The 26,222-nt window shown below is 41.8% G+C and overlaps 1 protein-coding gene across 1 annotated transcript in view; it reads left to right on the forward strand.

Annotated features, from left to right (window-relative positions):
• The window catches only part of LOC145489382 (uncharacterized), a 32,629-nt gene extending 6,407 nt beyond the window's left edge, over positions 1-26,222 (forward strand). The window contains exons 5-31 of the mRNA XM_081468347.1: positions 237-860; positions 1,417-1,560; positions 2,061-2,330; positions 2,630-2,917; positions 3,574-3,861; positions 4,009-4,128; positions 4,220-4,516; positions 4,757-5,053; positions 5,287-5,583; positions 6,083-6,379; positions 6,622-6,918; positions 7,127-7,423; positions 7,966-8,262; positions 8,899-9,192; positions 9,598-9,714; positions 10,393-10,824; positions 11,362-11,659; positions 11,930-12,527; positions 12,904-13,110; positions 13,616-13,741; positions 14,178-14,489; positions 16,055-16,297; positions 17,062-17,763; positions 18,404-18,640; positions 18,826-20,190; positions 21,393-21,558; positions 22,372-26,222. Coding sequence (XP_081324473.1) covers positions 237-860; positions 1,417-1,560; positions 2,061-2,330; positions 2,630-2,917; positions 3,574-3,861; positions 4,009-4,128; positions 4,220-4,516; positions 4,757-5,053; positions 5,287-5,583; positions 6,083-6,379; positions 6,622-6,918; positions 7,127-7,423; positions 7,966-8,262; positions 8,899-9,192; positions 9,598-9,714; positions 10,393-10,824; positions 11,362-11,659; positions 11,930-12,527; positions 12,904-13,110; positions 13,616-13,741; positions 14,178-14,489; positions 16,055-16,297; positions 17,062-17,763; positions 18,404-18,640; positions 18,826-20,190; positions 21,393-21,558; positions 22,372-24,020 — 10,559 coding nt within the window. The 3' untranslated portion in view covers positions 24,021-26,222. The remainder of the gene's footprint in view (positions 1-236; positions 861-1,416; positions 1,561-2,060; positions 2,331-2,629; positions 2,918-3,573; positions 3,862-4,008; positions 4,129-4,219; positions 4,517-4,756; positions 5,054-5,286; positions 5,584-6,082; positions 6,380-6,621; positions 6,919-7,126; positions 7,424-7,965; positions 8,263-8,898; positions 9,193-9,597; positions 9,715-10,392; positions 10,825-11,361; positions 11,660-11,929; positions 12,528-12,903; positions 13,111-13,615; positions 13,742-14,177; positions 14,490-16,054; positions 16,298-17,061; positions 17,764-18,403; positions 18,641-18,825; positions 20,191-21,392; positions 21,559-22,371) is intronic.

Here is a 26,222-nt window from a genome sequence, read left to right on the forward strand (position 1 = left end):
TCGCCCCATACAGTAAACCCGACGAGAGAAAAGTCTCTCCTGTCCGAGGAAATTTGAATTGACTGAAAAACGTACATATCAGGTTGGTTAGCCTGGAATATCATTGGTACACCTGGTCACCTGTAACTTTTGCAAGTTAGACTCGCGCTCAAAATATCTTCCTTTGCCTGAGGTGGAGGAACGGGCTTACAAGAGTTGAACCAGGCTAACTTATTAACGTGTAACTTCATTCCTAGCCGAGAGCTGCCAGACTCTTTTTATCCGGGGACGCCGTTCAGATGGTATTTACTATCTACGCACACCGGACATCGGTCAGGATCCAATCCAGCAGAAACCCATTCAGGCGTGGTGCGACATGAGTGGTCCTAATGGTGGATGGCTCGTGTTTCAACAACGCATCAACGCCTCCGTTAACTTTACAAGAGATTGGGTTTCATACGAAAAAGGTTTCGGCAGACACGGTTTTGAGTTCTGGCTTGGAAATCTTTACATAAATGGTATAACTCGCAGAGGAGAGCACATGCTGAGAATTGAGATATCGGTTTCCATTGATGGGCGCAACCAAACATTTTTTTCTGAATATGATAATTTCCGCGTGTCGAGTCCATTCGACAACTACAACCTTCATGTAGGGAAATATCGAGGCAACCTAAGTGATATTCTTTCGGATGCTAATAACTCTGCATTCTCCACCTGGGATCGCGATAATGACAAGGCGAACAGATCATGCGCGCGCATCAATAAAGGAGCGTGGTGGTACGGCAGAAGTTGTAACATTCCAGACCTGAACGGCATGCTGGGAAACGTTACAAAACGAGGCCTGGTTAAGATTACAATGAAGACCACACGAGCTTTGCGAGGTAACACTCCGTTTTATTTATTTATTTATTTATTTATTTATTTATTTATTTATTTGTTTTATTTAATTTTGTCATTTTTATGTAATGAACGGTGGAAATACGTTAAGAACAGCTTGAAAATGTTTTCAACCATCTTAAAATCAGTATTAAAGTCAATCTGTATTCGTTGGTCTTGTACACACTGACGTAACTGACTTCCAAGCAGCATTCTTGCTGAACACTACAAATTAGTCTCGTACTGCACTACTCTTCGTAACAAACAAATACGTAAATGCGCGCACCCGAGTGGTACATATGAAATGAAATGTGGAAACTAAAATTTTGCGTCAAAATTAAAACGAAATTTCTCACAGAAATTAGATAGTAATTTGACATTCATTGTAACGCAACATCGATAAGTTCTTAAACAACTTTTGTTTACCACGCATTCCGAGAAAACTTATCACTGAGAGGAAATACAAAAGCCTTAAAACCAAGCATTCCAAATGAAGTTTAAAGTATGCAATGTGGAATGCAGTGAACCTTGCATGTGACAGCGTCAGAGTTCTCTCCCCAGGCCTTTGCAATTCAAGTATAACTCTTCCTAGAGTTGAATGTGGTTGGCCAAACATAACAGAAGAGCAGTGTTTGTTGCGTGACTGTTGCTATGACAGCGATTCAGCTAGTGGCGTAGTAAACTGCTTCGTCAAACCCCACTTTGGTAAGTAAATTGCATGTACACCTAAATTGTCGACAAGTGCTGTAGGTTCCATCCAATTTTGATAAACATTGGGCTCCGCTATAATATTGCGTCATAATCCTTAATTTCTAACAACCCGTCTAATCGCCAGGAGGTCAGAACAATACCCATAGACAAAGAAAAGACAGTCTTCTTATAAGGAACAAGTCAAACTAGAGGTCCGTTGAGGAAGATTCTTATTCAGAAAATGTATTCATTCTCTGAGGTGCGCAACAACTCAATTGACAGGGCGGCTTTCAAGATGTATACTGTACTAAACTTTCACATGTTATCCATACCCAACACTTTCGAGATATTTAAATTGAGGAAAGACTAAAAGCGTTAAGGTGATCGACCATCGTTGGAAGTACTAGCTACAGACAACATTAGTAAATAAAACAAACTTATTCAGTTTATAGTTTCCTTAATATGAAACTGGGAAGCTAATCTGCCAAATCAACATGTGCTTGCTTTCTTACAAGTGTTTCTTGAGCGAATTGGTTGTTTCTCTGTGGAAAAAGAGCTGATTAACCTGCCGAGGAATCAAAAGCCTCCATTTGAAAGGTCCAATTTTGTCCAGGCCTGTGGCTCTGTAGCTTGGTCACGTGGTCTCAGAGTGTTTGCTGTACACAATGGAAGCGACTGTCTTGGTTATTTAGATGTCTCCGCCACATTACCTCGGCTTAACGTTTCACAAGGATGTCTGGGAGGAAGAGGAGGACAAAACGTGACAGATGTTTACCGCTTCACAAGTAAGGAAGCCCTTCCTCATTCTACTGATCTAACGAATGGTCAATTTTTGCATCAATTACTATTCACACTTTGTTCACTTATTACCTGCATACGTCATGCATTCATTCCTTCACCCATTGAGCCATTTGCCCATACCTTCTTCGCTTGGTCACTTCGAATCAATGAATCAATGAATAAATCAATCAATCAATCATTCTTTCATTCATTCAGTCAGTCAATCATTTACGTATCTATTTATTCACTTGTTTTTTTTTTTTGTTTTTTTGTTTTTTTTTCTCTCTCTTGTTTTATTATTCAGTTTTCGTTACCAACCTAACCGGACTCAAAGCGACCTACCTGACATTCGAAAGTGTCCGTGTGGAGTGGAATCCAGTTCCAGAACTCTTCATTCTCGGCTACAAAGTTCTGGTGCAAAATACTTCTTTCAGTCAGTTCGTTGCCTGGAACGTGAACTCTACCCTAATCGAAAGTCTCCATAGCAACACTTCTTACGTTATTAAAGTGTTTCCAGTTCACGGTTTACCAGTTGAAGGGATCCCTCCCGAAAGTTTCCAAAGCATCATTGTTACCACAAAAGCAGATCGAGGTAAAAAATTGTTCTTAAACGTGTTAGTAATGAACAACAAAAAGTGCTCAAGACATGATTTTTCTCGAGATGTCAATTCACTGACAAGAAGACCGATGAAAAAAAGTAAGGAAGTGAACAATCAGAAAGTCTTGCCTTACTATATAACCAGATTCCCTCAATGGAGAACGATCAACAGAAGGACCTCGGATTTTTATTGCTTAATGGTCAAAATTAAAAGTCATTAAAAACTCGATATTTCATGTTTGATTAATCAATTACGATTTGCGGCTTAGGTTGCTCACTCACTCCCTCGCCAACTGTCAGTCGATAGATACCTTGCACTTGTAGACTAATTGTTATGGATAATCAGAACCCACATTATGAATTGATCATTATGACCGTCATAACCTGCTTGAAACGTATTGTGGTTTACAGCACCTTCTATATAGCTATAAAGTTGACATAAAAATAGGTCACTTAAATTCAATGGAGCCATACCAATATTCGGCATTTCAGTTCCACGATCAAAACTGGAACATCAACAGCGAGGACCTAAAGGATTTTGGTCTGTCAGTCACGAAATCTTCATAGCTTAACATGGCAGAAAACTAAAAAAGAGACAATTTTCAACCAATGATCTGTACTAAGGATGAATGTGTGTTTCATGTCTTCAGCTCCATCTCGAGCTCCTGCCTGGGTAACCGCTTACAACACCAGCTCCACAAGTCTGGCACTAAAATGGAGTCACGTGCCACATCGGTACCTTCAAGGAAAGCCCATTGGATACAACATTATTTATTACCCAGTTGATTTAGAGAGTGATTACAATTTTGTGAGTGTCAACTACACCACAAACACTACAACCCTTGCGGAGCTGCATGTTTATACCAAGTATGCCATTGATGTGTCAGCAGTGAGTTCTGGTGGAGAAGGGCCTGCAAAATCGACCTTGGCTTCAACAGGTGCAAATAGACTATTATTCTTGTCCTGTCAAGTAAAGTGGTTCCCTGTTCTACTAATGAGTCCTCCATTCATAGTTCCAGTTTCACCTATTGAGTTACTTCCCCTTCACATTTTCATATTTCAACTCAATGAATTTTATTTTCCAGATAATCCGTGTCGCAGCTCACCATGTCGTAACAACGGGACCTGTCAATTATCTGGTGATGTTGTGTTCTGTGATTGTCCTGAGAAATTCTATGGTGACGTCTGTGAGATTTTTGTATCCGGTGAGTAGTCTAAAGAAAATCTAGAACACGTTTATACAGTCGTTACACTCGACAGAAGACAAAACGGTAATTATTTGTTCGTCTTTTTCAGCCCCCACTGCACCGCCTGGTCAAGTCTTCGTAACAGCAGCAAGCCCTACAAGTTTGAGGGTCTCTTGGGGTAGTGTTCCGGAACAAAATCGCCATGGAGATATTTTTCAATATAATGTTTATATCAGCCTTGCCCATAAACAGAACAATTCCTTTACAGTCCCTGTATCTGGGTCAACACAAAGCTATGTTAATGACCTCCAGGTCTACACGCTTTACGTGATTCGTGTTTCGGCAGAGAACGACGTCGGAGAAGGACCCAAAAGTACGGCATTTACAGCACGAACTATGGCAAGTGGTAGGTTAATAACTCTAGTCAGAAAATGGGAAATCTACAGGATATCTACAGTAAATATTCTTGATTTTCCTTTTCAGGCTTATTAAAGACTAAAAACCTCTAATTAAAACGCTTAATTCAAATATACCTGATAATTTCTTCCTCGTTTCAATGAACAAGCTTCCTATCAAATAATGAAAATGCCATAGATTCCGGTTTAAAAAATCTGTACTTTTTGCTGATCCCTGTATATTTCTTCAGCTCCATCTCGAGCTCCTACCTTGGTAACCGCGCACAACACGAGTTCCACAAGTCTGGCATTGAAATGGAGTCACGTGCCAAAGCAGTACTTCCGAGGAAAGCCTATTGGATACAAGATTATTTATTACCCAGTTGATTTAGAGAGTGATTTCAATTTTGTGAGTGTGAATTACACGACGAACACTACAGCCCTCAAGGACCTGGCTGTGTATGCCATGTACGTTATTAATATGTCAGCAGTGAGTTCTGGAGGAGTGGGGCCTGCAATTATGGCAATAACGCGAACAGATGCAGAAGGTGAGGTAGTCTTAAAAATAGTGTTAAACTTAAAAATTCTGTTTCAAGAAGAGCTCAGCACTAGTTTAGTCGCAAATGGTTGATAAGCTTAAAGGTGCAATTCTATTACAACGCTTTGTTTCCAACAAGTAAATCTAAACAAGCAATTTGCTTTGCTCTGTAAATCAGCTGTAATAAAGTCCACGCGCCCTCTTACCTCCACGGTAATTTTCAACTTTCTCTCACTCCACCAGCTCCATCTCGAACTCCTGACCTGGTAACTGTGCATAACACAAGCTCCACAAGTCTGGTAGTGACATGGAGTCACGTGCCAAAGCCGTATTTTCAAGGAAAGCCTCTTGGATACAACGTTGTTTATTACCCGGTTGATTTAAAAAGTGATTTCAAGTTTGTGAGCGTTAACTACACGACAAACACTACAACCCTTACGGATCTGGCCGTGTACACCATCTACGTAGTTAATGTGTCAGCAGTGAGTTCTGGAGGGGTGGGGCCTGCAAAGATGGCGATGACTCGAACGGGCGCAGAAGGTAATCAAGTCTTCAAGAAAGCGTCAAACTAAAAATCCACTGCCAATGAAGAAATCCAATGCAGTTTTAAGGAAATTTCAGCAAGGGTTTGATCACAAATATGTGATAATCCTAAAAGTGCTATTCTATTGCAATAGTTTGATTGCAACAATTTACTTCTGTTAACCTGAACAAGCAATTTGCCTTGCTATAAAGATCAGCTTTAATATGGTCAATACATTCTCTTACCTTATCTTTCTACTCTCCACCAGCTCCTTCTCAAACTCCTGCCTTGGTAACCGCGTTAGACACAACCTCCACAAGTCTGGCGATGACATGGAGTCTGTTTCAAGGAAAGCTAAACAAGATTTCGGGCACGAATAGCTTATGACTGAACTCAAAAGTGCAGTTGTATTAGTTGTAATCGTGTCATCGGTTTGCTTTGATAAAATAAGCTCAACTAATAAGGTCAACACTCTCGTATCTCTACAGTAACTTGCAACTTTCTTTCACTCTACAGCTCCATCTCAACCACCTGACTTGGTAACCGCGTACACCACAAGCTCCACAAGTCTAGTGGTGACATGGAGTCGCGTGCCAAAACAGTATTTTCAAGGAAAACCTATTGGATACAACATTACGTATTACCCAGTTGATTTAGAGAGTGAAATAAGGTTTGCCAGTGTGAACTACACGACAAACACTACAACCCTTACGGAGCTAAATGTTTATACCAAGTATGCCATTAACGTGTCAGCAGTGAGTTCTGGAGGACTGGGGCCGCCAAATATGACAATGGCTCGAACAAGCTCAGAAGGTAAGGGAGTCTTAAATATATTGTTAAACTTAAGATTCAATGCCAATAACGAATTAAATGTGGTTTGAAGGAAAGCTCTACAAGAGTCTGGTTACAAATGGCTTATGACTGAGCTTAAGAGTGCAATTGTATCAGTTGCAACCATGAGGTCGCTTTACTTTTTAATAAATTAGCTTAATGAGCTCAATACACTCTTCTACCTCTACCTCTACAGTTACGTTCAACTTCTTTTCACTCCACAGCTCCATCTCGAGCTCCTGACCTTGTGGCCGCTCACAACACGAGCTCCACAAGTCTGGCATTGAAATGGAGTCACGTGCCAAAGCAGTACTTCCGAGGAAACCCAATTGGATACAACATTATTTATTACCCAGTTGATTTAGAGAGTGATTTCAATTTTGTGAGTGTGAGTTACACGACGAACACTACAACCCTCAAAGCCCTGGCTGTGTATACCATGTACGTTATTAATGTGTCAGCAGTGAGTTCTGGTGGAGTGGGGCCTGCAATTATGGCAATAACGCGAACAGATGCAGAAGGTGAGGTAGTCTTAAAAATAGTGTTAAACTTAAAAATTCTGTTTCAAGGAGAGCTCAGCACTAGTTTAGTGGCAAATGGGTTGTGACTGAGCTTAAGTGTGCAATTTTATCAGTAGCTACCATGAGGTCGCTTTACTTTTTAATAAATTAGCTTAATGAGCTCAATACTTTTTCCTACCTCTACGTTCAACTACTTCTCACTCCACAGCTCCATCTCGAGGTCCTGACCTAGTGGATGCCCATAATACAAGCTCCACAAGTCTGGTAGTGACATGGAGTCACGTGCCAAAGCAATATCTTCAAGGAAAGCCCGTTGGATACAACATTATTTATTACCCAGTTTATTTAAAGAGTGATTTCAAGTTTGTGAGTGTGAACTATACAACAAATACCACAAACCTTACAGACCTGGCCGTGTACACCACGTACGTCGTTAATGTGTCAGCTGTGAGTTCTGGAGGGGCAGGGCCTGCAAAGATGGTAATAACGCGAACAGACGCAGAAGGTAAGAAAGTCTTAAAAATAGTGTTAAAGTTGCTTGCACAGTTTCCGTTATTCGTGTTTCGGCGGTAAAACGACATTGGAGAAGGACCCAAAAGTAAGGCATTTGCAGCACGTACTATGGCAGGTGGTAAGTAAGTAACTCTCGTTTGAGAGAAGACAGATGTGAGATGTGTCGCAGCTCACCATGTCTTAACAACGGAACCTGTAAACCATCCAGTGAGATTTTTCTCTGCCATTTTCCTGAGAAATTCGTTGGTGACCTCTGCGAGACTTTTGTGTCTGGTGAGTAACATAAAAGAACATATTGAACTGGTTCCCGACTGATTAGAGAAATAACTATTGCCCGAATGCCCCCGACCAGCATCTTCCAGCAAAGGTTCTTAGTTTCGTTCTAAGTGACGAAGTCAATAATAGTTAGTGAAGCAGAAAGTCATCCTAGTAGAATAAAAACTGTACCTTCGTCTTAGATTTATTCAGATAGGCCCTGCTGTGTACTGAAACACATCCAAACTGCAGACTGTGATGTCAAATCCTCTTTTTCAGCTCCTACTGCACCACCTGGTCAAGTTTCTGCAAAAGCAACAAGTCCTACAAGTTTGCTTGTCAGTTGGAGTAGTGTTCCGGAACAGCATCGTCATGGGAAAATCCTTCTACATCACGTTTACATCAGTCACGCTAACAAGCCGGATGATTACCGCTCGTTCCCTGCACAGATTCCCACGCAACTTCTTTTGGGTGATCTACAGGCTTACACGCTGTATGTCATTCGCGTTTCGGCCAGGAACAACATCGGTGAAGGGCCCAAAAGTGTGCCAATTACAGCGCGAACTATGGAAGGCGGTAAGATATCATATAAATCTCAACAGTATTAAACCTTCTAACAAAAAACGATCGTGTCGAAAAACATTCAAGCAAGACACTTAACGAAAGTAAAGCAACTGAGTTAAATATAACTCATGAAGGATTGAGATTTACAGACTGAGTGGGTAAGATTGAACATAAAATTGTTTGTTCAAATTAGATCGCAGATCGACTTTGCTTTTAGTTGACGCGCATTTGTATTGGTGAATATTTCACTTTCCGGCGTTGAGGCTTGATTATCCAGTTCGAAGTCTCCTTCTCCGCTCACAAATGGTCAGGGAGTCTACCGTCTACCTTTTTTCTTTTTTTTTTGAAAGGATGGAGTGAATTTGAAAGTGAAGTGCCTGATTTAATAAGCCATTTCCGTGTAGCTTTTTGCCTCTTTTTCAAAACGAGTCCTGGTGCACAACCTTTCAAATGGAAATGAGCGTGAGGTTGATTTGCAAAACAATGAACGTGCAAGCAAAACTCAGATTCGATTTGAAACTGAGGTAACAGCTATTCGGAAATAGCTTTTTCGTCTTCATTCTCCTATCTCGATCAAAATGTGCTCGTGCGTTACTTTTGGTACCTTTTTGCTTAGTACACCGATGTGTATTGTATTCATCTTTTTAGTGCCCAGCGCTCCCCCAACTAATTTGCATTTGATCCACCGAGATTCGAGGTCCATTATCGTGGAATGGGACCCAATCCCTGAGGGTTCAGAGAATGGTGTTCTTAATGGATACAAGGTGGAATACTGGGCGAAACGGAACAACCAGACAGCTGTTCGCGAAACAAGCAATGACGAATATACTGCTGTTCTAGACGGGCTCTCGCATAACACCGTATACACGATCCGGGTAGCTGCCTTCACGAGTAGCGGTTCAGGAGACTTCTCGGAGCCCATCCTTGTCGAGACGAAAATGTGTAAGTTAAGATTCATCGATCCCTTAAAAATTGATTAAATCATCCCATGGTCTCTTTATCTTCAATTTGTTAGATAAACATTTTATTTTCATCAAGTCAGTGTTATCTAACTGTACTTTGTGACCCATGAGCTTTTGCCAAACGGTTGAATGTTTGCTGGAACATTGAGCTGCCAGGGACCTAATATCAAGGGACGTCACAACACATGGCGTTATATTAAACCACTTGAACACATTGTTCTACACTGGCCAGTTCTTTACTTTTCCAACTCCCTCGTAGCTTTGTTGCAGATCGTCCGATCTGTGTGCGAAAGGCTCGACTTACGTTGGGAGAACTCGGAAAAACCTTTTGGCAGTAGAAACTTGTCACTGGCTGACAAAACTTCGATGTTTTTCAATGCTTCAGACGATCCCTGTGAGAATTATCTTTGTCTAAATGGAGGGACGTGTTTGGTGGAGGATGGACCTTACTGTAGTTGCCAAGAGATGTTCAGCGGCGGATATTGTGACACTTACAAAGCTGGTAAGGAAATAAACTACAGAGTTTGCGTTTCATGAGTATGTTCAGCTTGTCAAGGACTTCGGTGATAATGTGTCTCCGAAGACAAGAACGAGACCACGTAAGAGAGAGCAAATAAAACACCAGGATCAACAAAGGAGGGTAACCGATATATGAAGAGGATATGAATTGTACTCATCCATTTTAAGAAATATATCAAACACAAAAGACCATGTTCGACCAAATTTCCAAACACCGGGAAGAGAGTTGAAAATATGACGCTTAGCGAAGTATTTTTGACGAAATTCGAGGTGTTTGGAAATGTGGTCAAACACTGCTTTGAGTGTTTGATATATTTTCTTAATCAAACGAAAACTATAAGGAAAAAATGGTAAAAAAAAACGGTAAAACTTTATGCTGACCAAGATCACATATCCAAACGCCGTCACGGTCATGATTTCCTTTGTTTAAACTTGATGAATGTATTAACGAGTTTGAGATGGACAATTCCCCACCAGATAATGAGCAACCTTCAAGATGGCGAGTCTTATCAACTCTGATTCATGCGGGAGGGAGGCGAAGTCATGTATAATTCAAAAGTTGGCGAAACTAAATGACATTTACGATTCTATAAACATTGATGACCGTTGAATAACCACGTTTTTTCTCAATTATTATATTTTATTTTTCATTTCTTAAAAGAGCGTCCATGCCGCAGTCCAACTGTGAGGTTGCCGAGCTTATCACCAAATGTGACGTCAGCTGTGAGCGTGCGCCGAGCTAACCAGATTTTGATTCCTTCCGAAGTGGAACTCGATTGTGAGCTTTCCTTCGCGACAATTTTCAACTGGGAGGTGTTTCATTTGTATTCAGATAAAGTTCTATCAAGAAACGGATCTTCTGAACTGCTTATACCACGGGGTAGTCTACCGGTTGGGAGCTACTCAGTTCGACTGACCGTGGAGATGGAAGGAACGAAAGTGTTTGGTGTTGGTGAAGGTTACATTCGGGTCATCAGCAGTCCAATCGTTGCACGCATTGCCGGAGGAACTAAGGTGGAGCGAGGATTCAATAAGACTTTGATCTTCAATGCTTCCTTGTCACATGACCCCGATGCGTTTGATCCTGAAGTCCGTAAGTTCAACCCTGCCTTTCAAAGCAACTGGGTAAACTGGGTAGTCCTGGAACTCTTTGTTTCAACGTAGGCAATCTGTTTCGGGTCACCAAGTGCGGTCGTCCATTCCGGTGAAATCACGTGAACGGATCCGGGCTTAAGAGCATGGGAAAAGGGCGCATAGGGGCAAACACGGTCATTGTTGCGTAGTGTGTTATCGAGTTATCTTTTTTAAGTAGATTTGTAAAATTCATTTTCATATGAAAGCATTTTGACTCGACGTCATTTTGAAACTGTCGCAAGTTTTTTCTGGTTACATGTGTTTTTCCCTGTCGTTGTCTGTTCCACAAACCTTTCATTCAACTTGGTGGGGATGGTGAGAACATTTCTCTTGCGAGGTTCGGTCGCGTCTTCTTTACACGCTATAAATTAACCCCCTCCTAAAATCTTGAATTTCTTTCCGTATTACACCCTGACTTTCTCGAGCGGAAACTTATAACAGTAATGCTTACTTATTTTAACCTGATACCTCGTATTGTTGTATTTTCTTTCTCTAGGTCTGCGTTTCACCTGGGTGTGCAGAGATACGAACATGCAGTATCTTCTCGATGATTTGCTCGAAATAACCTCGGCCATTCCTAGTCCTTCTGAGTCCGATCTTGGTCGCGGAGGATGTTATGGGACTGGTGCGGGTAAAATAGGCTCTAATGAGTCCCTGCTGCAGATAAACAGCGGCTTCATGGTAGAAAACAGTTCTTATTTGATAACAGTTGTGGTTGAGAGGGGCCGGAGACGAGCAAATTACACACAGGAAGTGGTTATTGTTCCAGGCGATCCACCAGAAGTGATGATAATGTATGTTAAATTATTTCCCTAGGTTATAACCTCTCCTGTTTTGTACTAGGTTGACAGGCTGTAAAAGGTCTATTTCTCTCCTCTCCCACAACCCTCCCTCAAAGTAACGACCCTCGCCTGAACAGATGTCAACAATTCTGAAAAACGTTCATTTCAATGTACACCATCCATGAACTACTCTCTTGTAAGTTGCTGAGTCAGTATTTTTATATATATATTTTAGTTTCAAAATATTTTTCCCCTTTAACGGTAAATGTCTATCTTTTCCAGCTGTAAAGACAACTGTGACGCGAAATTGAATCCATCTCGAAGGATAGCACTAGAAAAACTCTGTAAGGACTCATTGTGTGGAAGAAGCCTGACATATCATTGGTCCTTATTCAAAACCTCCTTAGTCAACCAATCTCATTGGGTTCCGGATCAGACGTTGCAAGACAAAACTCGGACAAGATTAACCTCGTCGCGACTTGTCACTCGCCCTGGAGTACTAGAGCCGAATGTGAGGTACAAATTTGTGTTGACTGCCCAACGGCGCGGAGGACATCCGGGACGTTCCGAGTACCAGGTCACCACCAACAGCCCTCCTGCTGGAGGAAAGTGCGATGTAAAACCGCTGTCTGGTATCACCCTTAACGCAACATTTTCCTTTACGTGCAGTGGTTGGGAGGATCCAGATCGTCCACTGCAGTTTGAATTCATTTACTTCACCACAGAAGATGGTGTTCTTAATGTGGTGTACAAGGGAATAAAAAGCAGTGTAGAGACGAAGCTTCCAGCTGGGACAAAGGCAAATAACTTTACTATTGACTTTCGAGTGCGAGTGGATGACATGTTTGGCGCGTATACTGAAGTGAAGATTCCTGTCCAGGTGGGAAGAATCAATTTTGTCAAAATTGCAACTTTGTAGTTAATCCAAGTACTTATTTAATTTGGTAGGGCGTCGGAGTCTGGGGTCTAGCCTCAGTGTCTCTCCTAAATATTTCAGCCAGCTGATACATGCTGTTGAGAGAACTTGACAAAATGCTGCTGTAAACTAAGGATGGTAAGGTTTCAACGGATGGTATGGGTGTGGGTATGGTATTTTTTTTTACTTTCTTTGCGTAGGAGATCGACTGAGTTAAGTACACTGCCCTTAATCGCTAACACTATTTTTTTGTGTGTGATATTAAATTGCCACTCGTTTTTATTAAAATATACTTAGGCACCAATGTGCCATGTTTTGGCTTCTTTCAATTCAATCTCAGGTATTGGAGCTTCAGTTAAAAGCGGACAAACTAGTGGAACGAGCGGTTGAATTGACCACTGGGAACGAGAGTCAGTTAACTAAATTAATTCAGTCCGGTGATGTGTCACGTGCAGTCCAGCTGGCTAAGGCAGCTATTGTGGCTGTGGATGAAGACAAGAAAGTTCGGCCAGTAACTCAGGGACTGTTGAAAGAAAAGAGAAAAGAGGTAAGTCACAAATTTGCAACTTGCAGCTTCCGTCCACCAGAGTGATGATACTATGTCCGCTATAGCCCAATTTTTTAATTGCGCGTTGAACGTATCGTGGAATGGCTATGTTTTGTGATTGGTTTAAAAACCTCGCCACCTGGTCATTCAATCAGACGCAAAACCAAAGCCCGCGTTTTCCCTCGCTAGGCCTCCGTACCTGTATTTGCATCAAGTTCCAGTTGTTTCAAAGTGCTTTCATTTTAAGTTCGCTGTGCTTTTCCATTGTCATTAGTTTGGTACTACAACACTTGATTGAAAGGTGCTCCATATATATATAAAAATGTTATTTAAAAGTTTAATTCTGTCTTCATGTTTTCCTATTTAATTGGAATCTAACAACCCCCAATCCCTTTTTTTTTAGTCAAAAAGATTCTGTCGCCGTAAAAAAATTCTTCGGCTTATGTTTGGCACCGTTAACTACAAGCCTAACATTGATCTCATTTTAACGAGTACTTTATTACAGATGAAATCCAGTATTGTGAAACAGATATCGGCCATACGAGTGGAGACTGTGGAGAGGGTACAACAGACGTCAAACGTTATAGCAGAAGCGACGTCTGTCATTGGCGAGGTTACTGTTGAAGCTCAGGTTTGTCTTTCTACCCTTATTTTCGTGTTTATTACCTTTTTTCTTATTGCTATAATGTTAATTGTGTGAACTGCTGGATTTACGAATCTATCAAGTACGTTTTTCACCTTTTAACGGAAAACCACCTGTGACACACCACGTGTTGAGCAGTAAAGGCTGCGTTAGTCAAAACATTCAGTCGATTCTTCTCTCGAGGGTGAAATCGTCCCTTGGAGTCAACTGAAAATGACGTCGTTAAAAGGTGACCTCCACTTCGTCGAAGCTATCTTCCATAACAAACAAAGGTGCTAACTGAAATTCGTGTGGTGCATGACATTTAGAGACTCGAAGCTCACTGAGGGAGTCAGCCAACCTTTAACAGAGGGCGTTTCTTTCGTCCACGTAATTTGTTCCAGGACTGACTGGACTGAACACTTCCATGATAATTCATTTTCAGAAAGCGGCGACAGATGCCCTCCAGTCGATGACCGAAGTATTGAAAAAGGAGTCTTCAGCAGGGATAAGTTACGAGGCACTATTTGATGGCGCGAGGAGTCTGGCTTCTGGTCTAGGTAGCGTTCTCAGGGTGTCATCATACATGGCCAGATCATACGCCATAATTGACAGTCAGGTCGGTGGCCAGGATTCTTCCAATTTATACCGAAGGCGAAGGAGCTTCGTGGAATCGATACTTTCGTTTGTAGGTTTGAAAGCCCTCCAAAGACTGAAAAGAGATGCTGCAAAGGATCAGTTAGAAGCCAAAAGAGCGGTAAAGAAATGCTAAGTTTAAAATTTCTGCTAATGTAGTAAGAAACGTATGAAACCAAGAATAAGGGGCAAATGATGTAAAGAAACATGAGCGACCTTCAAACGTGGCGAACCATTGAATTGGAAGCGAAGGGCTGATGGGAGGGCGAAGCAAGAAACTAAAGTATGATGGTAAAATGTACATGTAATGCTGGAAAAAAGAGAAAGCCAGTTCCTTTTAGGGAAATGCTTTGTTGAGCTTAAGTATAGGGAGGCGCGTTGGCCTCGTGGTTAGTGCGCTCGTCTCCGGATCGAGCGGTCCGGGTTCGAGCCCTGGCAGGGAATACTGCGTTGTGTTTTTGGGCAAGACACTTTATTCTCACAGTGCCTCTCTCCACCCAGGTGTATAAATGGGTACCGGGAAACTTAATGTTGCGGGATAACCCTGCGATGGACTAGCATTCCATCCAAGGGGGAATAGAAATACTCCTGGTCACTCCATGCTACGGAAACCGGGTTAAGCTCCGGCCTGATGAGCCATCTAGCTCGTATGCAGACTTTATCTTGAGTGTAAATATCGCAACTTTGGAAGCATTGTAAATGGTTTGAACCCAGGAGTATCAGTAGTTCGTATAGTGTGATCGTCCGGGTGAGGGTAGTTCTGAAAAGAACTGTTGTTGGTGACTGACGTTTCGACAACCTGAGCGGAAGTCATCTTCAGAGTCAAGTGAATAGTTTTTGTCAGTCGATGATATTATAAGTCTGGTCCTTTGAACATGATTGTCCAGTTTAGCCGTGATGGTATTGGCTGAAAGACTCGTGTAAAGTTTGTCATCAGTCATTTGTGAGTTTCGATCCGTCTTATTGTTAGTCAAATTGGTGGGTTTTTGCTCCGTCTATTGTTGGTCAAATTAAGTCGGTCTGTTGGAAGTCCGTTTGTCGGTTTCGTTTCCGTCATGGATAAGTCGTTTGTAAGGCGCCGGTAGTTGTTGACATCTGTTAAGTGGCGTTTGTTCTAGGTTAGTGTACCAGCTTTCCAGAGTCAGTCGTTGAAAATAGTTTGTACTGTAGGTTAAGCACTGAGCAGAGTCCCAGTCAATGTTGTGGTTTGTCAGTTGATGATGTACAGCAATGTGATTGTTGGCATCACCATTTCTCGTGGCTCGTTTGTGTTCAGTCAGTCTCGTGTTAAAGTTTCTGCCAGTCTCACCAATGCAGGAAGCCTGGCAGTCGACAAAAACTATTCACTTGACTCTGAAGATGACTTCCGCTCAGGTTGTCGAAACGTCAGTCACCAACAACAGTTCTTTTCAGAACTACCCTCACCCGGACGATCACACTATACGAACTTTGGAAGCATTATTTGACTGAAGAGGGTTTCAAGCCATTTTCTGTCAAACAGCACCATTGCATGCTCTTTTCTACTTATGATGTCCGTTTTTAATTCACTAAGTTTGATCCAGTTTGTAAATGGAGATCTAACGAACAGTAACATCAGCAGAGGTAGCCAAATTTGTGAAGCCGAACACGTTTCTCAGTGGAACTTAATTGTTATGCCTTATTAAGTTAATGTTATCTAATTTGTAGTCTAAAGCAAGAGCTATTGGTATCCTAAATTCACTGGAGGAGGTCGGAAGCACGATCTTATCCCAAACCCTTGTCGGTGAGGAGCCGACTGAGCTATTAGCCCAGGCGGTGTCATTACTCGTGTCCAGAGAGGAGCCGGACTTACTCGCTGGTTCTGTTATGTCAACTGGCAAAGGAAGCAGTTTCACTCTTCCTTCCGTTCCCAGCTTGTTTGATAATGGTACGCAGTTTGTGGATAGCAAGGTAGGCGAGAACTAGTGGATATGTAATATATCAAACATGAAAGACCGTGTTCCACCATCCATATTTTCAGGCAAATTCCGAGAATAGCGTTGAAAATACGACGCGTAGCGAAATAGTTTTTACGAACTTAGAGGTATTTGAAAATCAGTGAGGTCAAACACTGTCCTGAGTATTTCATATATCTAAGACTAAGGAGAAAAATTGTAAAAATTTACGCTACACGTAAATAACTGGATCAGATATCCAAACACCGTCACGGTCATAATTCTCTTTGTTTAAGCCTGATGAATTATTAATGAGTTTCAGAACTTACATCAATATATAGAAACCTCGCATGTACGTGCCACATTGCCATTGTCCCATTTTAATCATTACAGCAACATTGTTTGTGGACAGCCAGGCAGGAGGAAACAAATGCCAAGTGTTACTTTTTTCACGAGATGATAGATACCATTACCCCAATCATCAAGCAAAAGTTTATAGTTTGCAGATTATTGCTTCTATGGAAATCGAGTCCATCCCCGCCAGAATGTTCCATGATGTTAATACTAAATATTTGTAAGTTACGGATGACAGATAACAAAGGCTTCCTGACCAGTTACGGGAAATTATAATCTGGAATATTATTAGGGTAGGGTCGTACAATAACTCTTAGAACGAGAGACGCCCCTTTAGAAGATTATGAACAAAGCCCATTGCTGAACTGCCTGATGTCACATCGGAAAACTTACCACTCATAGTTTTCTATTCTCTGCTCATGGCAGATCGTAACAACTAGCTTCGTGCCTTTCACGTGGGACCCCTCGGGAGCGCGAGTGACCACAGGAGTGTCAAGCCTTGAGCTAAAGAATAGCACTGGACATCTTTTGAAAATCACAAAACTGGAATCTCTGATAACTATCAAGCTTCCTTATGCTCACGATTTAACACACAGTTCCCAATCTCATTACGTTGGAGCCAGTAATACAGTTTTTTACAAGATCAATGTAACGCATTCAGGCATGGCTCTGATACTAAAGGTGCGTCCAGAAAACAACGTAACAGAGTTCTTGGTGTCAGTTAAATACGGGCAACGTCCGTCTCTAAGCAACAGTGACATCAACGCTACTGTTCCCAATTTTTCATCCTGCGTTAGGTCTTCATCTGGTTACGTCAATTGTTCACGTGATCCTTACGTAGTGTTTGTTAGTAATGAGCTTGTCAGCCGGATAGGGTGTTACTTCATTGGGATAAAAATCAAGCCTAGGAGTGGGTCCAGGAAAAGGAGGTGCTCAGGAGAAGGGCGCTCAAAACGATCATGCGTACAATACAAGGAAGCCCCTGTAGCGGATGCCCCTAATATGGCACATTCCATTCATGCACCCAAGTACAGCAGAGGAGATGTAATTTACACCATGCAAGCGTTTCCAGCTGCTTGTCTTTACTGGAGTACAGCCGTGTCAAAATGGACAACTGAAGGATGTCAGGTAACATAAAGGATGGACTTGGGATGACTTCTGTTTTAAATCTTTGTAGCGTAATTGGGTCGTGCGGTTTTCAATCGAGTGTCGTAAAACCAAAAGCAAACCAAAAGTAAAAGTAATTGCATTATTACTTTCCACATTCAATCGAAAATCGCTCTCAGCACAAAGAGGCTAACGTATTACCGCTATATTCAGTTGTAGATTGCTGAGATGTTTCTTTGGTGCCGCGCGGACTATTTTTGTCTCTAAGACGGCACAAAAGCTTTAGTCAAATTGAAGTCATTACTCAAGTGAGTCAATCGTCGGCTCGATTCAATTGTATGATTGTCAGGTTTATCTCCACGCTTGAGGAAAAAAGTATTGCTAGTGCACGTTTAGAGTGTTGTTATACTTGAGTACGAACATTACTTCGTTTCCTCAGTTTATTGAATGAGAAGCAATAAAAAGCAAGGGAAAAATAACCGTGTGGAACCTTCCCAAAAGTTTTTGCTCGGTCATTTTTCCCCTCGCTTCCACTACGATTTTCGCTGAGGGAACTTAAAAAAGAAAGTTCCTAGTCTCAATATCTTAATGTTGTCAGTAAATTCTAGCACTGTAAGTGTCTTTAAAGTCCTTTTCTTGAACCAATTTTACTGTCCAACAGGTAGCTGAGACGACAACACTGGATACGATCCACTGCCTGTGTAGTCATCTGACTTCATTTGGGGGTCAGCTCTTTGTGGCGCCGAATCCAATAGATTTCGATAAAGTTTTCACTGAATTTGATCGCCTCCCAGAGACTGGGAATGTAGCTGTTATAATAGCTGTGAGCTGTGTATTTGGACTTTATCTGCTGCTACTGGTGTGGGCTCGGAAAGCTGACATGCAGGATGCTTTGAAGGTAGGTATTGTCTCGTTTACAGGAATGAATGTGTTCGTCTCGTTCACAGGAATGAATGCTTCTTCTTCTGAATACAAAAGAGACATCCATTTCTATAAACGCATTCATTCCTGATTATTTCTCCTCTTTCCAGAAGAAGTAGCCATTCCAAACAAACTTGTTTGCTTGTCTTTTTTTACTTTTAGATCGGAGATAAGCCATTTATAGGCTCCCTATCGCCTTGGTGCTATCGATACGAGATTCAACTATCCACAGGCATTTGGGCCAACTCGGGCACGAGTGCTAACGTGTTTATCGTTCTGGAAGGCGAATCAGGTTCTAGTAGACCTTATCAGTTGAAGGGTGGCTCAATCATTCCATTCGCAAGAGGAAGCATCACATCGTTTACTCTCTCGCTCTACAACAATATTGGCCCCTTACGACGTGTGCGCGTATGGCACGACAACTCCGGCAAAAGCCCTTCGTGGTTCCTAAACACTATCAAGATTTATGACGCGTGCACTCAGGAGGTTAAGACATTCATGTGCTTCACGTGGCTGGCTGTGGAGAAAGGCGATGGATTAGTCGATCGCACCCTCACGTCAGCCTCAACTGACTTAAAACGAATGATGTCTAAGGCGTCGTTTCAGAACAGGTTAGCCGAAGAATTCGGTAATGGGCATCTGTGGTTTTCAGTGGCGACCAGACCTCCGAGGAAACGCTTCACGCGCGTCCAACGACTATCTTGTTGTCTATCACTTCTGTTAACCACTATGCTAGCGAGTGCCATGTTTTATGAGTTCGTCCCAGGGCATGATCAGAATCAAGGCTCCCTTAGGTTGGGTCGTCTTGTTCTTAATCTCCGACAGTTGGTCATTGCGGTAGAGAGCCTTCTTGTAGTCATACCCGTAAATCTGTTGATAGTAGGAATCTTTTGCCGCGTGAAATCAGAGAACGACATGCGTCAACGGAGGTACAGCGTAAACAAACATCTCAGTATTCATGCGGTCACGAAGAAAACTCAGCTGCGGAAAGGATATAAACTGGTTCTGCCTCATTGCTTCGTTTATCTCGCGTGGCTTCTGTGCTTTCTATCGTCGGCGGTGTCCGCAACTTTCATTGTCTTCTACAGTTTACAATGGGGTAAAGATATAAGCGAGGAGTGGCTGATCTCCATTGTGATCTCTACGTTTATGGACATATTTGTTTCTGAACCTTTGAAGATCGTCGTCGTAGCATTTTTGGTCTCATACTTTTGCAAGTCAGACTTTGACGAAATCGCTGACACGCCCAGCGCGATCTTAAATTTTAACGACATCAGCAACACGACCGAAAGAGAAGAAGTCGATAACGAAGAAGAGATTGCCTTGCCAGAGCCTCCGAGCAAGCGGGAGTTACGCAGTGCGAGGGCATATCGTATGAGGGAGATGCGCATGTATCGCGCTATACGGAAGATAGTAAGTTATCTTGTGTATTTGTGGATTCTGATGATCATCTGCTATGGAGGCCGCAGTCAGGACAGTTTCTCTCTGACTACATCACTGCACAAAACATTTGGAGAGCTTAGCCAGGTATGTGATGTAAGTAAGCTTCATTCATGCAGTTCATCTCTTCGAACCCGGTCTCCAAGGATAAGAACAGGTACGGGAAGTAATAAGAGACCTGCAACTCGTTTCTTAAAAGCCCCCAGAACTTTTCGATATTCGGGCCCGCAAAGCCATTTTTAGTTAATCTGTATTCAAAAACAGAGAGTTGTATACGCCTGAGACTTCTTTGAAGGGAACCGCTGTTCATATCAAGAATATGTGAATAAAGCAGCTCTGTAATCATTAGGTCTGAGATTTTGCTACGGCTTTCCGGGTGCAAAAACTTTTCGAAACCTTCGAGAAACGAACCCCAGGTTTCCAAGGATGGCAACAGGTACAGGAAGTAATAAGAGACTTGCTTTGTTGTCATTACAGCGCGTGCATCTGAAAAATCTACTGAACTGAGCGCACGTCTGTCCAATTTGCGCAAAATTAACACTGGAGGAGCAAACGTAATACGGTAACAAGGGTACGAAAAAATCATAAGGTGAACTGTGGGTGAATAGATTTTCACAGGCATACAGCAACTATGAAGGTCTTATAATTAAATAAATGAAAGCTTAATTAAGGTTTCGAGAATAACTGTCATCGAGTTCTTCGAGTTCTTCTTGAAAATTTACTGAATCGTAATATATTGGAGCTTTTAGCAAACTGCTACATTACCCTACCACACTGTTATTTCGCGTTCAGCTCAAAACTTGGGTCAACTCATTCCGAGGAAGACTTTCGCAATTGTATGGTTACTTTGCTAGTATGATAACTGACACACTGACACTCATATAACCAAAAAAACAAGCTCTCTAATGGCAGACTGCTGCATTACCCTAACATCCTTATTTTGGCGTACAGCTCGGGTTGACTCATACGGGCGTGTTTAAAACACGAAATGGCACTATGGTTAGCCTGAATACCGCTCAGGTTAGCCTTAATAGCGCTGGGGTTAGTCTTTACATCATTAATGTGAAGGTGGTTAACCCTTAATAATTGTATGGGTTAACTGTATCTCATATTGTCAAGTGCCCTTTCGCCATTTCGCCATTTCGTGTTTTAAACACACCCAACTATACAGTGGGAGACTTTCCACGTTGTATGGTTACTCTACCAGCATGAGATCCGACACGCACACAAAAAGCCCATTTAACTTACAGTTGTTTTATAGCAGTCTCCCCGCTGGTTTGTTCTTCCAGATTTCTTCGCATAAGACAATGTGGGATTGGATACTAAATATACTTATACCTGGAATCTATGAGGACAGAAAAGATGTGGCGCTGTCGAACTCCACTCCGTACATTGGTGATGGTGAAGCGGTGCTTGTCGGGATGCCCCGTCTTAGGCAGCTTCGGGTTAAAGACGGTGCGACAGCAGATTTTGTTGAAAATGATAGAATGTTTCTGCTTTTAAAATAACCATTAATTGAAGGCAAAGACACTGCGGTTGTCAAATTCAGTATTAGTGGGACAATCATATCTGTGGTTCAGGCAATAGAAAGTTATTGTGGTAGCGGCCGTTGATCTTTAACAAGCGCATCAATGGAAAAAAAGTCATAGTCAAGTGCTTTATTTACTAAAATGCAGAAATGACTTTACAAACATAATCTACGTCCCAATCAGCTTACAACGTTATTCATTTTAATTAATTTGAAGTAAACGAACGTCCCGACTTTTAAACCGTCTGGTTATTTTTGTTTTGTTGGTTTGTTGGTTGTTGTTTTTTCTTTTTGATAAGCCTTAAAGAATTATAAATACTAAAGCAGAACACTTCACCAAGCATATATAAGGTGTAAAATTGGGTGACCTCGAAGCTAGTGTCCAATGTCTTGGACAAGATTCTTCACGTGCAGCAATCCATCTGGGTGTATAAATAACTAGTGCTGAATTGTTGAACAGATTTTATTAAACGGTGGGTGTACAAGATGCTATCAATATACTAATCTTGCTATGATTGATGGCTTGATAATTGGAGTTTATAAAGTGATAGGTCTCAGAATTGGATCAGAATTGGATCAGAATTGCCTTGTTTTCATGAATTCAAATTTGCCTCTATTCAGCTGATCACTGACTTGGTTGGCATAGTAACTGTCGTCTTTTCTTTGGCCATAGCAATTTTTTTTTCTCTTTAGCTGAGCTTTTCGTTAACTCGCCATTTGTGCTTTTTTGTTTTCTTTAGATTCATGTGAAGTCGAAGAGGTAGCTAACACCCTATTCAACTCCTGCATAACACTATATTCATACATCACCGAAGATAAAACGAAGTTCTACTTACCAAGATGGCGCCCGTTCCCAGCATCACAGAACATATCAGCTGAAGCGTTGAACAAGGTCTGCCCCAAGCCCTGGCGTTACTCTACAGCCGAGCAAACCCAAAGTCTTCCTATATGGGGAAGAATTTCCTCAATATATGGTCAGGGTGGTTACTTGGCAGAACTTGGCTACGAAAAAAACTCTGCGTCGAAAGTCATTTCTGAGTTGAACCAGTTTAACTGGCTTGACCGATTTACCAGTGCTGTGTTGGTTGAATTCACAGTTTTCAACTCTCGCGTAAGTCTCTTCAGCGCAGTTTGGATCCCGGTCGAGTTTTCACCAAGTGGTCACGTGGTTTCAAGTCACGTGATTCGTACCATTCACGTGTACAACGTTGGAGCTGGCTACAGTGCTGCTCTTCTTGTCTGTCAAATTATGCTGGTGCTGTTTATTATATACTTCATCTACAAGGAAACAAAGCAGATGGTTCAAAGTCGTAAGCTCTACTTCCTGCAGTTTCTCAACTGGGTTGAACTGGCCCAAATCCTGTCAGCTATTGCTTTTGTAGTCATCCACATCCTCAAAGAGATAGAACTCTTCGCCAACACTGCAAAACTTCACGAGAATATTTTTCAGTTCATAAGCTTCGACAGAGAAGTACTCCTAGATGACATAGAGACGGCGTTACTGGCTTTGCTGATGTTCTTCAACACCTTAAAGTTACTGTATCTGTTTAGGTTCAACAATCATGTGAACCATCTGTCAGATGTAATGAAAGCATCCGCCCTGGAGCTTTTGAACTGCTCACTGGGATTTTTCGTGTTCTTGTTTGCTTTCAGTCATTTCGGATTTCTCCAGTTTGGAATGGAGCTGCAGGATTACTCTTCTCCAATAAACTCTATCCAGTCTCTTCTCATTCAGGGAGTTGTGAGTGACAGAGCTGCACATCTTCAGGATTGTCATGCCATCATTGGTCCACTGTTCTTCATCGTTTTCAACATTTGTCTACAAGTGATCTGGATAAATATTTTCATCGCCATTCTAATTTATGATCACCAAACTGCTAAACGAGTCCCCAAAGCCAGATTCAACCTGGGACGCTTTATGATGGTGAAAATGAGAGAGCTTTTGAACTGCGGGGGAGACACGCCAAAGAGGCCAGAGAAAGAGGGAAGCATTAGAAAGAAACGAGTATCATGGAAACTTCACGACGACAACAACAACAACAACGACAACAACAACAACAGCAACAACAACAACAAGGGAAATAAAAAGAGAAAGCCAAGATCCCAGAAAAAGTTGGCGGAAGTGAAGCCCGACCTAGTGAGCGAGTTAGAGAAACGGATGGCGCGAATAAATGATAGTTTGAATGACCTCTACGTTGACGAGTTCAGGGGGGATATCGACGTTTTGAGCATATGGCTCGATGCTCGTGCGCGAGGAAGGAAGGAGAGGGCTAATACCCACTCGGTGGAGGAAGGCTCACGAGTAGTCAAAGATGAAGGTCGAGGATTGTTTCCAGTGCCTCAGCATGCTCAGGGATTGAAGTCGACAAGTGTCGAGAGAGGCGTATAGTTTCTTAGACTGCCTTAAATGAAACTCGGAATTTAAAAAAGCTAATGGTGTGGAGCAGAAATTAAAAAAAAGAAAAAAACGAAACCGATGTCAGAGCCAATTTTGTTATAAATGGCTGAATGTTCCTCTAAAGAAATCATAAGCAAAAACGTAACAAAAAAACAACATTACTAGATACAATTACACTCGGAGACATGCACGTTCTAAGTGCTTTTCTGTAAATGAAGTTACGCTTGCTTGTGTATTTCAGTTGTTTACCCTCACTAAGGCTACTTGCATACGCAAGTGCCGTTTTCATATGGTTCTCCACATTACCACTTTTTTGCACACTTCTACGTACAATAACGATGAAAAACACCGTTAGGGACGGACCTTTATCTTTTTGAGTGAGGCTTGTTCTTTCACAGCAAAAGCGGCTGAAAAAAAATCGTGTAAGGGAAGACATGGGGAAAAATATTCGAGAAAGTGCTTTCTACTACCAAGGCCCCGTTTTTGATGTTACAAAAAATCTTACACAAGTTATTGCCCACCAAAGAAATCATGCGTAACCTACGGAAGAGAAGAAAAATTCATGCCCCAGAGGATAGCCAACCCCAACCCCCGCACCCCCTATCTCCGCCTCGTCAAAAAATAATGGTCCGTCCCTTATTTTAGCTACTCCGATTTGGATATCACGAAGCATGTTCTCTTGCGTCACTGTTATCCATCGTTTCTATGTAGACTATAGGCAAAGTGCGTTAGAGACATTCGTTTTCGAACAGGCTTGCGTTTCTCAATGAAAACGCGTTGCTGTGACCCAGAGCCTTCTCCGCTGAACATATTGTGGTTTAACCCGCCCTTCAATGTTATCTTTTTAGTTGCAACAAAAGCAGTATTGCAATACCTCGTTAAAAATACCTTTGGCAATCCATATTTGTGCCAAGAGCCCGCGGCCAATCCAGCGGGCATAGAGAACCGAAGGGCTCTGGGGACGAGATCAAATTTTCTTCAGAATTTTCCCGCCATTTTCCCGCGGCCTTTGCAGGAAAGAGGAATTTTTGGGGAAGAGAAATGTGTATTATTCGGCAGGTTTTACAGGTAAGGACCATGTTCATTACTTGATTTCTCAGGTCTACTTTGTCCCAACTGACACACTGAAACTTTTAGTGACTCTGACGCTTCTTTGTATTTTGCTTGCCTGTCTTGTCGGTCTGCCAGTTCACGGACCTTCACGGCGCGATGTGTGCAAGAGCCAAAACGTTAGAAAGGAGTGCAAAAAGCCGATTAGAATTTAATACTAGTACTAGCTACAATTTCGTCGTAGGCCGACTGTCGTGACTTTTGGGATAAAACCACAGCGTATTAAGAAAGTTTCGGAAATTATGATAAGGACACAAGCCCCGTAAATATGCAAGCTTCAAAAACATGTTGTGTCAACGGTTGTATGAACTGAATCAAGTCAAGAAATAATTGGTCATTCTTAAACACCTCTAACAGCTCCACTTGCATACTAGCTTTGAAGAAGATGTGCAGGCCTAGGCAAGTTGTGCCAGGAACATGCACTTTGTTGCTGCGAGTGCCAACTACACAATTTAACATGAAGCTCTGTTGCACTGTTATCTATATTGTGTGCATGACTTCAGAAGTTATGATGAATTCGCCCACTTCTCGAGGTATGACCGGTATTTTACCCAATTTAATTAATTTACACGATATATTGAACATAGAGGGTATTTGTGTAGTAACCATCGACCTATTGTATTCCCGCCCCCCGTGTATGTTACACCAAAAGATGAGCAAAGCTGTTCAGTTTAATTGCTAAAAATGTTGTGCCCTGTTGACAGTGGTTAAACTATAACATTGCAGCAAATTTGGAAAGTTGGAAAGCATCCCCAAAGCATGAAAGGGCTAACTCTCAAAATGTCAGCTTTCCGAATTTTGTACTGCATTTAACCTACAGCTGTTAAATTAATTAACCATCTGTTGGACCAAAAGATACAATTTAAATTTTCAGCCTTTAGACTTCACAAATCTGTTCATATTAAAATGTTGCTACCGTTTCTATCCATTTTGACTGTTAGTTTTAAAAAGCTGAGCTGATGTTTGGATACTTGAATATATTTCATCCTTACTCTTGATTTACTTATTTCACTGTCAGCAAAACTAGAAAATTTGGACAAAGAACAGTTGTGTAGTTTATTGCATTCTGTTGGAACTTAGTTG

Source organism: Orbicella franksi, chromosome 1 (assembly GCF_964199315.1).
Source record: "Orbicella franksi chromosome 1, jaOrbFran1.1, whole genome shotgun sequence".
In the NCBI taxonomy this organism is placed as follows: Eukaryota; Metazoa; Cnidaria; class Anthozoa; order Scleractinia; family Merulinidae; genus Orbicella; species Orbicella franksi.